This window comes from Trachinotus anak, unplaced genomic scaffold, assembly GCF_046630095.1.
Source record: "Trachinotus anak isolate AG129_WGS33_773 ecotype Australia unplaced genomic scaffold, CSIRO_AGI_Tana_v1 ptg000028l, whole genome shotgun sequence".
Taxonomy (NCBI): Eukaryota; Metazoa; Chordata; class Actinopteri; order Carangiformes; family Carangidae; genus Trachinotus; species Trachinotus anak.
This window is the reverse complement of record NW_027273879.1, coordinates 5,394,176-5,408,739: the sequence shown is the minus strand read 5'-3', so window position 1 is coordinate 5,408,739 and position 14,564 is coordinate 5,394,176. Positions and strand designations below refer to the sequence as shown.

Below are 14,564 nucleotides of genomic sequence, written 5' to 3'. Positions count from 1 at the left end.
CCTCCGTTCGCTAAGACGTCTAATGTAGTTATCTCCTGAAATGCCTTCCTCGGCCTCATACTATCCAGAGAACAGAGTGAGTGGATGTGGATGTGAAAGCCGTATTCTATCCTTATCCTGTTGTTGATATTCATTTATTCATTGCTTTTGTTGAAATACTACATTTTGATGTTATGGTGTACCAAGAATCAGCATCCTATCTCAATCCCTGTGTCTGAATAAATAAATACAGATCTGGGTAGATTTTTTTTTTTTTTTTTTTTTTTTTGTGGTATTTGTTGTTGCAACCCTGTATGTTGCAAAAAAAAATCTGTATTCTCATTGACACTGTCAGTGATAAATTTTGCTGCTATTACAGGCAGAAAAGCTGAGGACTCGCCTGCAGGATTTGGAGAAGCTCCTGGCTCACTTTGATTGCCGAGGTAGATTTGGGAAGCAGCACCACCTGCTGAAGTATCACATGGCCAGGCTTTATGAGCATGAGCACCAGAGGGAGGACACTCTGCCCAATGCTCTGGAGGATTTTCTGGCCTTCCAAGGTAACAGCAGCCGGAAGCCAAGATAATTCCACTTGGCCTGTCACTCCTTTTAATGTTTCCTATGTGGTCATGACATCTGAGGAGGCACTTGGCAGCTTTGCCTTTGTGAAACATGAAGCTCCTTTATGTGCCATTGTAAGTACTGTGTCACATTTTGGCTGCAAGATGATAACATGCCATATCAGTACATACAAGACCAGCAAGCATGGCTACAAAATTTGACGTGAAACCACCCCCGGCATTCTGCAAAATGGGCTGTTGCTCTGTCTGTGTCTCCTCGGTGTGACGTTGTTACGGATACAGCACAACAAAGCGATTAAATCAGGAAGCAGGCAACAATACAAACCTCTCCCAATTACTTTAACACAATGCTGATATATCGTCATTATCTTTGGAGGGGAAAGGGCTTACAGGCTCAGCTGCACAGGCCAAATGGAGACAAATCATAACAATATAGAGCAAGGCGCCGTGTGACCAACTTAATCCCTATTTATATGACAGGCAGCGCATCTCTAATCCCTGGTTTATTATGATTATAGTTGTAATCATGATAACTGTTGTCTAACAATACCACTCCTAACACCCACATACTCATACACACATACACACCTATAGTTATCAGCCATGCTCTTTAAGACACTGGGTGGCCTAATAATAATTTAATGAGTATGTGGGAGTGACAGGGCTCACACACATACACAGAGGCGAAACACCACACACTGTAGCGGGCACACACACACACGCACACACACATACACACTTGTTATCTCTCGTTTTATAAGACACAAAGACAAAGAGACAAGAAAAGAATTTAAATAAAGCAACAAACATCCAGACATATTGTGATAATTGCACTCAGCTTCAAACTGGCTGTGAAGCCAGAAAGAGTCAAAACAGCTCATAACACAAAGTGAGACTGTGACAAAAGTGTTAACATCTGGACAGAATTCCACTTGGCTTTGTTTTGTGTTTTTCTCACAACAAACAGATAAATGGGACGGATAAGAGTCTGACTTCATGCAGTAACTGAGACGCGATGCAGCTTACTAGCTGCAAAGAGTTGGAAGAGGAATATTCTCAGTGAAATAATCCGTGAAGGTCTTAATGTGGTTTTATTTGCTTTGTGCTCTTTGTTCTTTCAGAGGCGCGAGAGGCCTTCATAAAACAATTTTCCCTACTGGAAGCTTCCACAGGCGGACTCCTAGCCCAGCTGCATGGCATTATGTCTACTTTGAACTGCAGCATCAGCATGACAGAGGAAGATGGGAAGGAGAGGGAGAAGGACGAAGGGAGCAGGAGTGTGTGTGAAAGCTTCGAAGACACTGTGCTCATGATCAGAGCATCTCAGAAGCAGCTAAAGCAGGCAACACTGGACCTGGACAACGTGGTAGGGAAATAAAACACACTTTATCCTTAGTTTTGTGTTAATTGTTCACATAGTTAGCACATATTCCCATTATTACATCACAATGTGTGCTCTGGATACTGCCCCCCCCCCCCATTCCAAAAGATTAAGATTTTGTAAGTAACGCAACTGATTTCTTGTCTTTATTACGGCAAAGCTGCACTTTACTACTGGGGTTCTTTTGTATAGATCAACAAAGATGCCTCAAAGCAAAACAATATTTCTTAGCCACCCTCACACCACCACCCTCCCCCTTCTGAGTAGCAAACTCAAACTAACATTTGATGGACGCTAAAATTAACAGCTTGTTCTTCACCCACCGCAAGGCTTTTCACTGTCTCTCCTCGACACTCGCAGGAATCTATTATGGATACTGCTGCCATGTTATTTAGGTTCAGGAAGATGAGAGAAGTTGTTTTGCCACTATATAGCTCTCTATTTCTGATTGTGTGTGTTTGTGTGTGTGTGTGTGTGTGTGTGTGTGTGTGTGTGTGTGTGTGTGTGTGTGTGTGTGCAGAAATACCTCTGTAGCCCTTATCACTTGGGTAAGCCTGAAGCAATTGCAATTTAATTCCATATTAATAAGGAGAGCAGCCTCCCAAAATGAAGAAAAAATGCTACTGTGTCAATTGCTGATTTAGTTTCCCCATTTTTATTTGCATTTTCTCAAATTAAATGTCACTCGGGGACGGATTCTGCATTCGACTGTGTACACATTACATTTATCAGGACAAAACTTCAGGGGATTTATTTAGAGGGAGGTTTTACTGTATACCCCTGCTTTGAACACTTTGTGATTACATATACTTAAGTGGAAAGGTGCATTAGATGACTTTTTAGTGTTTGTTAGCAAACCCCAGACCAGCATTTTGAAGGCAGGCCCATGACTGCTTTTCTGGCCTGTGCTCAGATTTGTCTAACAGCTTTCACATGGATCCAAAAGTCTCTGTGCAAACAGAGCTGGGTCTAAAAAAAAAAAAAAGAAAAGCCAGCCAGCTTTAGTGTGAAAAATCCCTTAATTATTAGATGGAGACTTTAATTCACATGATTTAATTAAACATGTCACAGCAGTTTGAAGTCTCTTCAAAGCCAGACCTTTATGCTTTTCAATTCTGAGACCTGCTTTCTCCCTCTGCCTTTTTCATAGATCATTCCTTTTGAGATGGTGTCAGGACCCAACAAATGGAACATTATGGTCAATGACTCACAGGTCCTAATGAAAAGGTAAGTTGGGTCAATGGACTTTCAATGGCCTATTTTAAGCAAGGACCACTGTAGTAGTGTGTGGGACTTCGTCTCTTCTGGCTTCCTTTTGGTGAGGCCACTGTGAATCGATGCCCTCGGCTGCTTGGAATATGCAGCGTTATTATGTGGTAGTTACAGAAATCTGGAGTGGAGAACCAGCGAGGGGAAGTCGTCGATGCTGAAATCCATTTCATCTTTCCTAAGGCAGTTATAATGGTCTGTTATGTTCCTCACTTTCCCCCTCCTTTCACTTTGTCTTCCTTTTTTTTCTCCTCCCCTCCAGTCACAGGGAAGCAGCAGACCACATTGAGGCCGTAGCCAACAGGGCAGTAAGAGCTTCAAAGCAGACCTTCAGTTTCCTGATGGATCTACTGCGGGACAACTCCACTGAGGAGTACATCAGGAGCCTAACAGAGCAGTGAGCGCAAAAAAAAAAACAACCCAAACACACGCCCACGCAGACAAGCACAAGCAGAAAGAATGTTTCCCATTCTCATAAAGCATCCTTTATTGCAAAATCCCAACAAGCTGCACGACTCCCTGGATTATTGTGCTGTTGCAGTATATTTCTAACAAAGTGCACCTATCCCTGTATTACAGCTGAAGGTCCTCTTCTTCACAGCAGCCTCTTATAGCACATTGGAGTTTAGGAGTAAGACATTTAGCCACAGGGGGACGGTTCTCTCCACTGTAAGCCTATTGCTTTCTTGGATTTGCCGCACGCTCGCTGCATCTCCTAGCGTGTGATTGCTCTGAGGATTATCCTGAATGGTAGACTGAATGATGCAAAAAGCCCTCCGGTGGCCATGATGAGAGCAAGAAGCGAGGAACTCAAAATTGATTACCCCCCCAACAGTAGTCTGCTTGGTTCAGGACAGTACTGTTAATCTTCGGAGCACCGCTGTACGACAGTGTATGCGAGCGTGCGCGCGTGTGTTTGTGTCACTTTATAGGATGTGAACTGAGCACTTTATGCGCAGATGGGCGGCATTAAATTGCATTTCCCACACATACTGTATTTCCCCATGTGGTGGTGCTTAAGCAGATCATTTGCATTTCATAGACGGGACAGCTATCCAATCAGAAGAACGACAACAGTGTTCAAGAAGTCCCTAACAATAGGTCTCTGTCACTAGGCCTCAAGCAAGACAAGCATCTTCATCAGTAGTTGAGACTGTTCCCATCAGAGACTCCTTTTCAGCCTCTGTGTTTATATTCAATAGCAGCAAAAGCAGAAATAGTGTGACATATGACCACGGAAGTCCAAATTAATAATAATAATAGAAATAAATAAATACATTTCTGTGACAGGACTCTTTCCAACCCCATTAATCATCTCATGATGACTCATATTTATCTTGTCAACCAATCAACCCCTCGGTTGGAGACCGCTGGACTAAACTGTTCATAAAGCAGGTAAAACTAGTCCCAGCTCGACCAGCTACAACAGTAAAATAATGCATTACTATTAACCTCATCAGTCATAGGCCCAATTTTTCTGCAGAATGAATACTTCTACTTTTCAACCATGATACTAAGAACATTTTGCAGCTAATACTCCTGTACTTTCACTTAAGAGGGACTTTGGACAAACTTGTAATGGAATATTTTTACTTTTTATATTGGTACTGAAGTCAAAGATGTGCATGCTTCTTCTACCAGTGAGGCAGTTTCCAGCCCATCTCCTACATGTATTCAGCTTAGTTCCTTTTGACCACATGGACGCTCTTTACTTTACTTTAACCAAGTAGTGTCAGTTGCTTTAACTCAACCAGACCTTTTCCATATGGGTTGTTCTGAGAGGCACTCACAGACGACCTGTTTGGCATTCATGTATGTGCCTTTTTGCAACAGCCAAGTTTCAAGCACAAAAAAAAATACTTCAAAGCACAACATTGCAGCATCCCAGTATTCTACCAAACACGTTAAATTAATTATTGTTAAAATGAATTATTTTTAGCAGCCCAAGAGAACTTTATGTGCTTACTGCGCGCACAGTATTTGAAGTGACACATACTGTGATTTTTTTTTTTTTTTTTTGGGGGGGGGGGTCTGCTCTGTTGAAGTAAAACAGAATGGATATCATTACAGCTCTGGAGGTGGTAAAAATGGCACTTTCATTTCAAGAAAGTGAATTTCATGAATTCATGAAAGATGTTAGGAGCTGTGCAGTAGATGTTAGTCTAACCTAAGATATGAAAATGAATGTGCAGAATAATATGAAAAATGTGAGGGTAATGACTCTGCAGCACAGCATCCTGTCATCATCTTAACACTAATACATCAAATGAACAGAGGACATCCTGATGTTAACACAAAGATTATTTATTTAAAAAAAAGTGGCTGTTACATTATATTTTACTACATGTTTTCTTCTTCCACTTTCATCTCAGAATTACACAAATGCAGCAGCAGAAGGAGAATCTGACAGCACAGGTGATCGATACTGTGGCCAAACAGCTGGCCCTGGAGGAGGAAGCTGCTGGTTTAAAGCTTGCCCTGGGTAACATCACATCATCCTTACATCAGCTGGCTCTGACAGTTGCCAGCCCATCACCAGAGCCTGACCAAACACAGCTCAACCAAACGCATCCAACTAACCATACAACAGAGGTCAGTTTGGACAGCACCTGCAGGGTACAAATAGAATCTGAAGCATTATTATTTCACATTGTGGGCCAATGAGTGAATCATTTAGTCTAATTAGAGCTGGTGTGATAGCTGCACATTTTGTATAAGAAACCACTTCGGGTCATTCAACTCGGCTCACGCAGAGATATAAGCATCTCTCATTTGTGAAGAGTGGGCAGTTAACTCCACTTCATTTTTTCCTTGATTTAACATTTGGAAAGCTTGCCTTCAGAGGGGGACACTGAGTTGGCACAGGAGAAAAGATTCTGGCAGGGTCCGCTGCTCATGGGGGTACATGTTGTTCTAGAGGAGGGCGATTAACCACTGCAGCATCTCTGGGCAGACAACACACTGTAAAATGACACAGAAACTGGCTAATGTGCCCCCTCAATGTGGCAGCATAAAGGTTTTTGGAAAAGTGATAAAGCAAAACAAGGCCATTTTAACCAAAGCACTGAATTTGTGTATTTCTGCTTCTTGTTTAGTGGAGTGAGGACCTGCTGAAACAGACAAAAGAGCTGGACGGGCAAATTCAGACCAAAGATGATCTCATCAGTAAGATCAGAGATGGGATGGAGCCTCTAAAACAGACTGCCAATAAGAGCCTGGACATAGTGGATGACATCAGTGAGGTGACTACATTTACTACTACAATCTTCCTTTTTAATGCTTAATGTAAAGATAATGTCAAGGTTTTTATTACTGGACTGATTGCTATGAAATTTTGCACAAACATTCATGGTCCACAGAGGAGGAATCCTACTGATCCTCTGACCGTGATTCTGCTGCCACCAGCGGGTTGACATTTTCATGCCTCCAACAGCTGTGACCAGAGGAGTTCATATTTTCCAGTTGTCCACCTGTACATAAATCACATTATGTTCCATTCTCGTGAATACAGTATCTCAGCATCACCAGGAGAGAATCTCTTCAGATTTTGCGCAAACAATAACTTGGACTGAAGGATGAACTGATTTGATTTTGATGATCAAAGGTCAAGCTTACTGACCTTTGTATCGGACAGATTTCCATGTCATTACAAACATTCATGTTCCCCTGGGGATGACTTTGATGACACCATAACTTTCTATAAAGCACCATCAACAGGTCAAAATTTCAGTTTGTCCGATGCTTTACTTTATTTTATTGTTAGCCATCAAATGTTAGCATGCTAGCACACGAAACGAAGATGGTGAATGTGCTAAACATTATTCCTGCCAAACACCAGCATTAACATTGTGAGCATGTTAGCATTCTGACGTCAGCATTTAGCTCAAAGCACCACTGTGCCAAAGTACAGCCTCACAGCCACTAGCATGACTGTACAATTTCAACGGACTATTTCTCCCTCTAGTTTGGAAAGCTGTTGTTGCAAACTCTGAAGACATCTGGCTCCCCTGAAATCATGTTTCATTCTACGTGTGCCTCTTTCTTCAGCTTCAAGCGCGAGCTCAAAGGGCAAAGGTCATGGCTTTATCGTCCGTGGTGGCAGGGAAAGAGGTGGAATCAGAAGCCATCGCCCTTCACAGAGAACTAGGAAGTGAGTCAGCATCTAGTTTGTTTATCCTTTTTACTCTCTGCACTGTCTGTCTAGCATTTTTGTTGAACAAATTATTCTTCTCAAATTGAAATGTCAAGGACTGAGACTGAAAACAAACAGGACGACAGACTCAAGTATCACCATGATAAATATGTCATTGCCATTGTGATGTTTTGACCCACTTGTTATGTATTGAATGCAGCAGCAGCTTATGTGGAAAATGTAATGGACTGGAATGTTTAGAGAATTTTTACACCATAAACTTCATGAATGAAATGACGGCTGTTTATGATACATGAAGAGAATCTGAAGTACTTTTGTCTGCTCAGACTCGTATTCAAACAGTAAAGCAGACAGAAAAACAGAAAAAGCAGATGCTAGATAATGAAAATATTTAATTCAGTCCTCATGAGATTCAGCAAGCAAACTAAACAACGATCAATCTGAATCTAACTTTTTTTTAAATTCAATACAACCCTGATTCCATCTTATTTCCCAATCCCAACACAAGACATGGTGAGGGAGTGGCCCCGTCGCCAGGCTCAGACCAAGGCTGCAATGAAGAAGGAGAGACCCCTGGAGGAAAAGGTCCTCCCTGATGTCAGGAAAAGAGTCTCACAGATTGAGAAGATGCTGAAACCAGCTCTGGAAAACTCCAGCTTCTCCAGCAACACCACGAAGGAAGTGGAACAAACAGCACAGGCTTTAGCAAAGGTATAAGTGTTTGCTTTTTGGGATGGCATTGTCATTTTGTAGGTCAGTCAGTCACCTAGGTCCAGACTGAAATATCGCAACAAATATTGGATGGATTGCAGTGAAATTTAGAACAGACATTTATGGTCCCTGGAAGATGAATACTAATGACTTTGGTGATCTTTTCATGCAACACCACTTGCAGGTCAAATTTCCATTTAGCCAATGAAATATTGTTGCCATGGAGTGCCATGACATGTTGGTCATTTTTGTCCCTTTGAACCGAACATTAGTAATTGCTTAACTTTTGATTTAGGGCCATCGTCAGGTCAGGCTTGCCCAGTAATTTGTTTTATAACCAAATACCTTCAAACAAAGGACATTCCCATCTGCCTCAGCTGTACTTTCTGTTTAGGGCTAATTAGCAAATGAAAATGTCAAACATTACACCTGCTCAACATCAGCATATTAACATTTAGCTCAAAACACTGTGTGTAAGTACAGCCTCAGAGAGCCGCTAGAATCACAACAGACTCTCAGTCTTGCTCTGTAAGTAACTTATATATCTCCAATGGTCCATTGCCTTCTATCTTTCCTTCTTCCTTTGTATTCAGGAATCCAAGGCCGTTCTGACCCAGGCCAAGCATACCAGGACTGCATCTGCTCACCTCAGCTCCCATTTAGACTCTGCTTTACAACAGCTGACTGAACATGAGATGCTAACTGACGCAGCAAACTCCCAAATCACCTCAGAGGTACAGCCATATACACCTTTGAAAGGCAGAATCTATGAATATTGATTTGTACTTCTTGTGTGCAGCTTAAAAGACAGTTTCTAGAATGTGTCTTCTTATTCCCAGCCTGAGGTGTCCCTGACCAACATAAAGGAAGACATGGAAGCAGCCAAGCTCCAATTAGAGGCTTATTCTGTGACACTAACTGACCTAATCAGTAAGATTGGTAAGTCACTCTCTTATACATGATTTTATGGCTACTTTTTAGTCTTGTGTCGATAAAAACTCATAAATCTTCATTATACTTTAAATGTCAGATCACTGAAGAGCTCTTTGCTTTTTAATGCCTCATTTAACATGGAAATATTGCCCAGATTTTTATCCCCATGATAAAGCAAGAATAACTTGTTCATGGGGCCCAGCAGCATTTTCCTGTAGGAAAATTTTACTGTATTAAAATAATTCACATGTGTATTTTCTAGCCTATTATTATCTGGCCTATTCATATGAACACATTTCCTGTATAATGCCTTGTACAATTTGTAGTATTGACTTGAAAGTCAGGGATCTGGTACTTTGCAGTCAGTATGTTAACATCAGACATCAAGGATAATGACCAAATCACTATAATTAGGTCATCAAGGAGGCCGATCCACCATTTGAATCACTGATGTAGGGCCACAGTCTGAAAAACAGAAACTGCTTGAAGCCTCTGTCTTTTCTTTCTCCCTCTCTCGTCTCTCTTGCATGTGCGGGTCAGACGGGAACGTACCGCTGGAGCGCTTTGACCGGATCTTGAACGAGACAGCGCGTCGTCTGAGCATGCTTCGTGGGAGCGTGGACAGCCCGACGCTGGGCGCTAAGATCCAGAAGCTGCAGTCAGCTGCTCAGGAGCAACAGAGCCAGCTGGTCCTCATTGAACAGGACTTACAGGAGATCAGGGAGGAGAGAGACAGTCTCAGGGACATTACCTTAAACTTGCCTCAGTCCTGCCCCTAGGCCACAGGTACAGGTAAGGGCTAGATACTGTAGGTGGCGGGGATTTAGTCATTGATAAGACAACTGAACATCAGAAAAGTCGTGGAGGATTTCGTTAGTAAAAGGGTCTGTCGTCATTTTTTACTCAGCTTCAAAAAAGTCAGTGATATCCTTTTTATATTCTTCCCTTTTTCCACCTTCTGCCCAAAGGTACAATTTACCACCACAGTGCATTGCCACACACGCATTTCCACCAAAAGCCACAGACTTCTACATTGTCTCAGATGATTTATACCTAGTCTTCCTTTTCCTTCTTCTTCTTCTTCTTTTTTTTTTTTTTTTTTTTTGCTTATTTTTTTTCTCCCACATTCTTTTCACCAACAACATCCAAACTTTGATTTCATCATGAATAATACCCAGCCATCCTGAACTGCTGGAGTGCACTGTCAAGTTTAAAATAATGCTGATTTTCCTTTGTGGGGGTAAAAGGTGTGTCTGAGTGCTCCTCCGTACTGACACATTCATTTACACTTGAGCTCTTTTTCATCAGCCTGGCTTAATTAACAATTAGTCCTCTTGGCCTCAGTGGGGTTCAGGTCAGCCTTCAGCAGCACACAACCTGTGTTCAGGATTCTTAAAGTGCCTATCTCTCTGTTTTTGTAGTTTCTCTATGTTTCTGTCTCTGTCACTATCAAGTGCCCAAACATCCCTCGTCTCGGGGGTCATGGTTGGTCACACTGTCTGGATCCAGGTGATCAAAATGTAAAAGCAAATGATCAGTGTTTCGCAATTATTTTAATGACAAGACTTGTGAAATGATGAGGTACCTAAATTATGTAAGAGACACATTTTCCTGTTCTTATGAATGCTGAATAACTGATCAGGGATCAGATTACAGACTACCAGTTACACATCTACATCAGTTTATAGTAATAACCATATAACCATATTTGGAGTATTTAAGGCCTTCACATAGAAACCATTACACAATAGAATACACTTGAAGGGTCATTTTGCATAGCAAATATAATTTGTATTGGACACTATTGTAATTTACAATGGACATGGAGGAACTACTCACAGCTGATAAAAGGCTTAAAATTGTAGTTGGTTCAAGGAACACTCAGAAAAGTCGATAATCAAAATCAATAAAAATAAGTATTCAGTCCCTTGAGAACACACTTGTTTGTGAATTTTTCAAAATTGAATTTGACTTGACATCTAAGCACTGATCATTTCCTTTTAGTATGAAATGGTGAAGTATGTTCATCTCTTAAGAGCTTAAGAGGTACTGGTAGGTCAAATGTTTCACCTTTGGTTAAAGGATCTACTATTGCTGTGTAGGCATTGGTAGCATAAACCGCTGTTTACTTGCCAGTCTAGAAGAAACATTGCGAGTTCAGCAGTAAACGTCATTCCTTTACTCACCGAGAGCTGATTCCTGTGGTTGAAAGTAACGCCAATGCTTACCCTTGTCTCAATCACATCTTTTCTGAAGTTAGCATGCTAACCAGCTAGCCACGGCCTGTCTTATCACTTTGTGATAGCAACATAATGTAGACTGAAGACGTAGTGCTGCTCAGAGGGCGTATTATAACATTTTGTCTTGTTAATGCAACGATGACCGAAGCTCTTGCCAGATCACCACCAACCGCTCCTGGCAAGGAACCACATTCGGCAGCAGAGAAATCTTAGCCAAGCATATAGCCCCTTTAAGTTAACAGTCAAATATCAGAGTGTTATCAATCTTTTCATCTAACTCTTGGAAAGAACGCAAATAAGCAGTTTTCTCAAAATGTCAAACTATTTCGGTAACTCCACCAAGCAGTTAAATCATTGTGAAGTCAATATGCTCTCTGTGTGATGTGCTGCCTTTGTTCTCAAGTAAATTGCAACAGTACAAATAAATAACCTTTAACACAAAAAATGCTGCACCGAAAACTGGTTCACCAAATGATTGTCAAGTTGTACTGTAAAATATCTTTTAACATTTGTGGTCAGCTTTTTACTTTGGAAACACCACCAGTGAAAAGAGCACATGTAAATGTGATTTTTCTCTTAATGCAGATGCACTGAATGTTGTACAAGAAACAGACGTACCTCTGTTGAACCCTCCAACAAGATAATCAATTTTATAATTTTACCCCAAAAAAAAAACACACAAAAAAAAAACACACAATTTCAAGTGTAGACCAATATTCCAATTTGGAGAAGAACATTCATGGAAATCCATCATGTGGATAAATGCAGCTCAAAGTTTTAGAAATTAGTGAGTAATTTTCACTCAGTTTAGCAGCTCAGTAGAGATAAGTGTCATTACCATATGAAAATGAAATCAAAATTCATGACTGTTGAGAGCAGATAGAGAAAACCACAGAGTCCTCAAAGTCATTAATTTATCAGAATATTCACGCTCCACATTAGTAGTGAATATTTCAACATTATTTCTGAATGGGTAAAATAATAGTCTTGCCCAGGTGAGTTGTAATAACGACGACTTATTTCAGAATCAATATCAACCAATCAGATGATATATGAGCTCATGTGTTGTTTAATATCAGGCTTGATATTGCCTGGATTTTTGATAATTTCGTGACCACAGGTATTTGGTGCAGCAAAAGCAGCTCACAGTAGGATTGGTATTCAAGTCATCATCTGCTCTCATCCACATCAAACAGAGCCGAGGACGCCTTGTTACAGTGTTGTCTGTATGTATTAATGTGTAGTTGTACAGGTGCATGTTGACTCAAACATCAGCATTCTTCTGACATTTGGGATGTATAGAAATAATTTAGAAATAGACACTCGGGCAGTCATTTAAGCTGTATTGTTTGCTGTGGTACATGGTAAAAGTTTCGACAAATATGAATCATCAACTAGACAATAAACAATAACACAAGAATTATTTTTTTTGAAACTCATGTTTTTACAGCAGATCTTTTACTCAGTACTCAGTGAAGGTGTTAAAAGGGTGAAAACAACATTAATCCAATCAAAGAACTCTGAAACAAAAGTGTTTGTCTCAGAGGATCACACAGATTTGAGAGGAGACTTTGGTGTTGTTAACAGGAAATTTGAGAGGAAAAATGGGAGCACAAGAGGAACATTCACTTCACTGTGATCTCACTTTTTTTTCCCTGGTATTGAAGAGCTCACCTCCCTTGAACTTTCTGCGCCTGTAATGTGTGACGTCCTGTTGATTTCAAAAATATCTCTTTCACCGTTCGTCTTTAAGGAGCACAGTTTTTATCATTCCATTGTAAACACCAACAATTTTACTGTAGTGTTGGTGCTGAAGATGGAGAACTCCAGAACACTGAATATTATTTTCATGACACAAGATTTTAGGTGGTGAAGACAGTATGTAGGTTTTGTTAAATGTCAGTGTGCTTGAAAACAAACCAAAATGTATGTTGAAATATGAGAAGGTGAAGAAGGGTAAATAGATACATTTTTAGCGTGGGTAGCTCCTGATGGATTGTATACCTTCACATATTTGGTGTAATTTTTATTTGGGATTCCTCTGTCACAGTCAATGTTGAATTAGTAAAAATCAAACAATATACACTACATGGAAATATTTTCTATATACCATAATTTCTGTGTCTTATTTTTTTCAATTAGAGATTTTTCTGCCTGTACAGCTGTCTCTTCTTGCACGGCGCATATGCAGTTCACAATGATAATGGCAACAGATTTGCACTAAATCAATAGTCATTTTTTGAAGTGAGGAGTCCTTGTTTTCAGCTGAAAGAAGGCATTCATGACTGAGCTGAGACTGTCGCTGGGAGATTTTATCAGCTTCAGCTACCAAAATTAAGCTAATGTTACTTCCATGTGTCAGTCAAAAATACATTCTGCCGCTGACCTTTTAAAGTGTCCAGCTAATTCCAGAGCCCTTTAAAATAAATCTGAACATGCATTTGATGGCTGCATGACATCACGCTAAATGAGGCAAAAGCTACGTGTCCCAGGCAAAAATTCAGTATCCTCACCAGTTGATTATTCATATAAAGACATGGGGCTTACATACTTTTCACTTTTTACATTACAAGGAAATGCTTTTAGTATGAGGACTAGCCCGAAGTAACGCTATCCCCCAGGTGGGGGGTTGGGAGACAATAAAGAACAATGTACCTTATTAATTTCTTCCCAAGAAAAACATATCAGTGTCAAATTAGCTGCGTTAAAAGCCACAAAAAGCTAGTAAATCCACAAAAATATAGTACAGCCTGATATGGTAGCAAGCAACACAAGTGCAAATCCTTAACATCAAAGATAGTTGCTGACGCACCCCCTGCTGCGCCTCTCGTCCCATTTCACAGCTTGTCTTCAAATGAGTTCAGGAAAGGAAACTAAATATGTTTGTGCCCCCCCCAAAATATCCTCACTCTTTCCCCACAAACCCTGCCATGCCTCATGTACTGTCAGAAAAAGTAGAATCCAAGAACTTCTGTGTTCACACAGGAGCTGGGAACGTGAGCGTGCTGTAAGTATGGTGTATAGATTAAACGGTCTCATAACAAGGGGAAAAATAAATGTCAGATGACTCATAAATATGGAAGAGACCTCAGGTTCAAAATGCCCTGCACAGGCATTTGTTCTGCAGCTGGGACTCACCTTTTGAAATCACTTAAACATATGCAAAGACGGTAAATGCTTTTTATTTGCCACAATGTTGTGATATGTATATTAATATAGCAATACATTTTAAACATGGTGGTGGGTATATTTCTGATTCTTGCAGCACCTTTTCCAACTCATTACACCGATATGTCAAAACACTTAAAATACTGCAA

General features: G+C 40.5%; 1 protein-coding gene across 1 annotated transcript in view; it reads left to right on the top strand.

The window, feature by feature from the left end:
* The window catches only part of lamc3 (laminin, gamma 3), a 96,739-nt gene extending 83,411 nt beyond the window's left edge, over positions 1 to 13,328 (top strand). The window contains exons 18-28 of the mRNA XM_071466433.1: positions 359 to 539; positions 1,682 to 1,926; positions 3,092 to 3,168; positions 3,473 to 3,607; positions 5,583 to 5,802; positions 6,306 to 6,452; positions 7,258 to 7,360; positions 7,872 to 8,074; positions 8,668 to 8,808; positions 8,914 to 9,013; positions 9,548 to 13,328. Of these exons, the coding sequence (XP_071322534.1) occupies positions 359 to 539; positions 1,682 to 1,926; positions 3,092 to 3,168; positions 3,473 to 3,607; positions 5,583 to 5,802; positions 6,306 to 6,452; positions 7,258 to 7,360; positions 7,872 to 8,074; positions 8,668 to 8,808; positions 8,914 to 9,013; positions 9,548 to 9,786 (1,791 nt within the window). The 3' untranslated portion in view covers positions 9,787 to 13,328. The remainder of the gene's footprint in view (positions 1 to 358; positions 540 to 1,681; positions 1,927 to 3,091; positions 3,169 to 3,472; positions 3,608 to 5,582; positions 5,803 to 6,305; positions 6,453 to 7,257; positions 7,361 to 7,871; positions 8,075 to 8,667; positions 8,809 to 8,913; positions 9,014 to 9,547) is intronic.
* Positions 13,329 to 14,564: the final 1,236 nt, after the last annotated feature.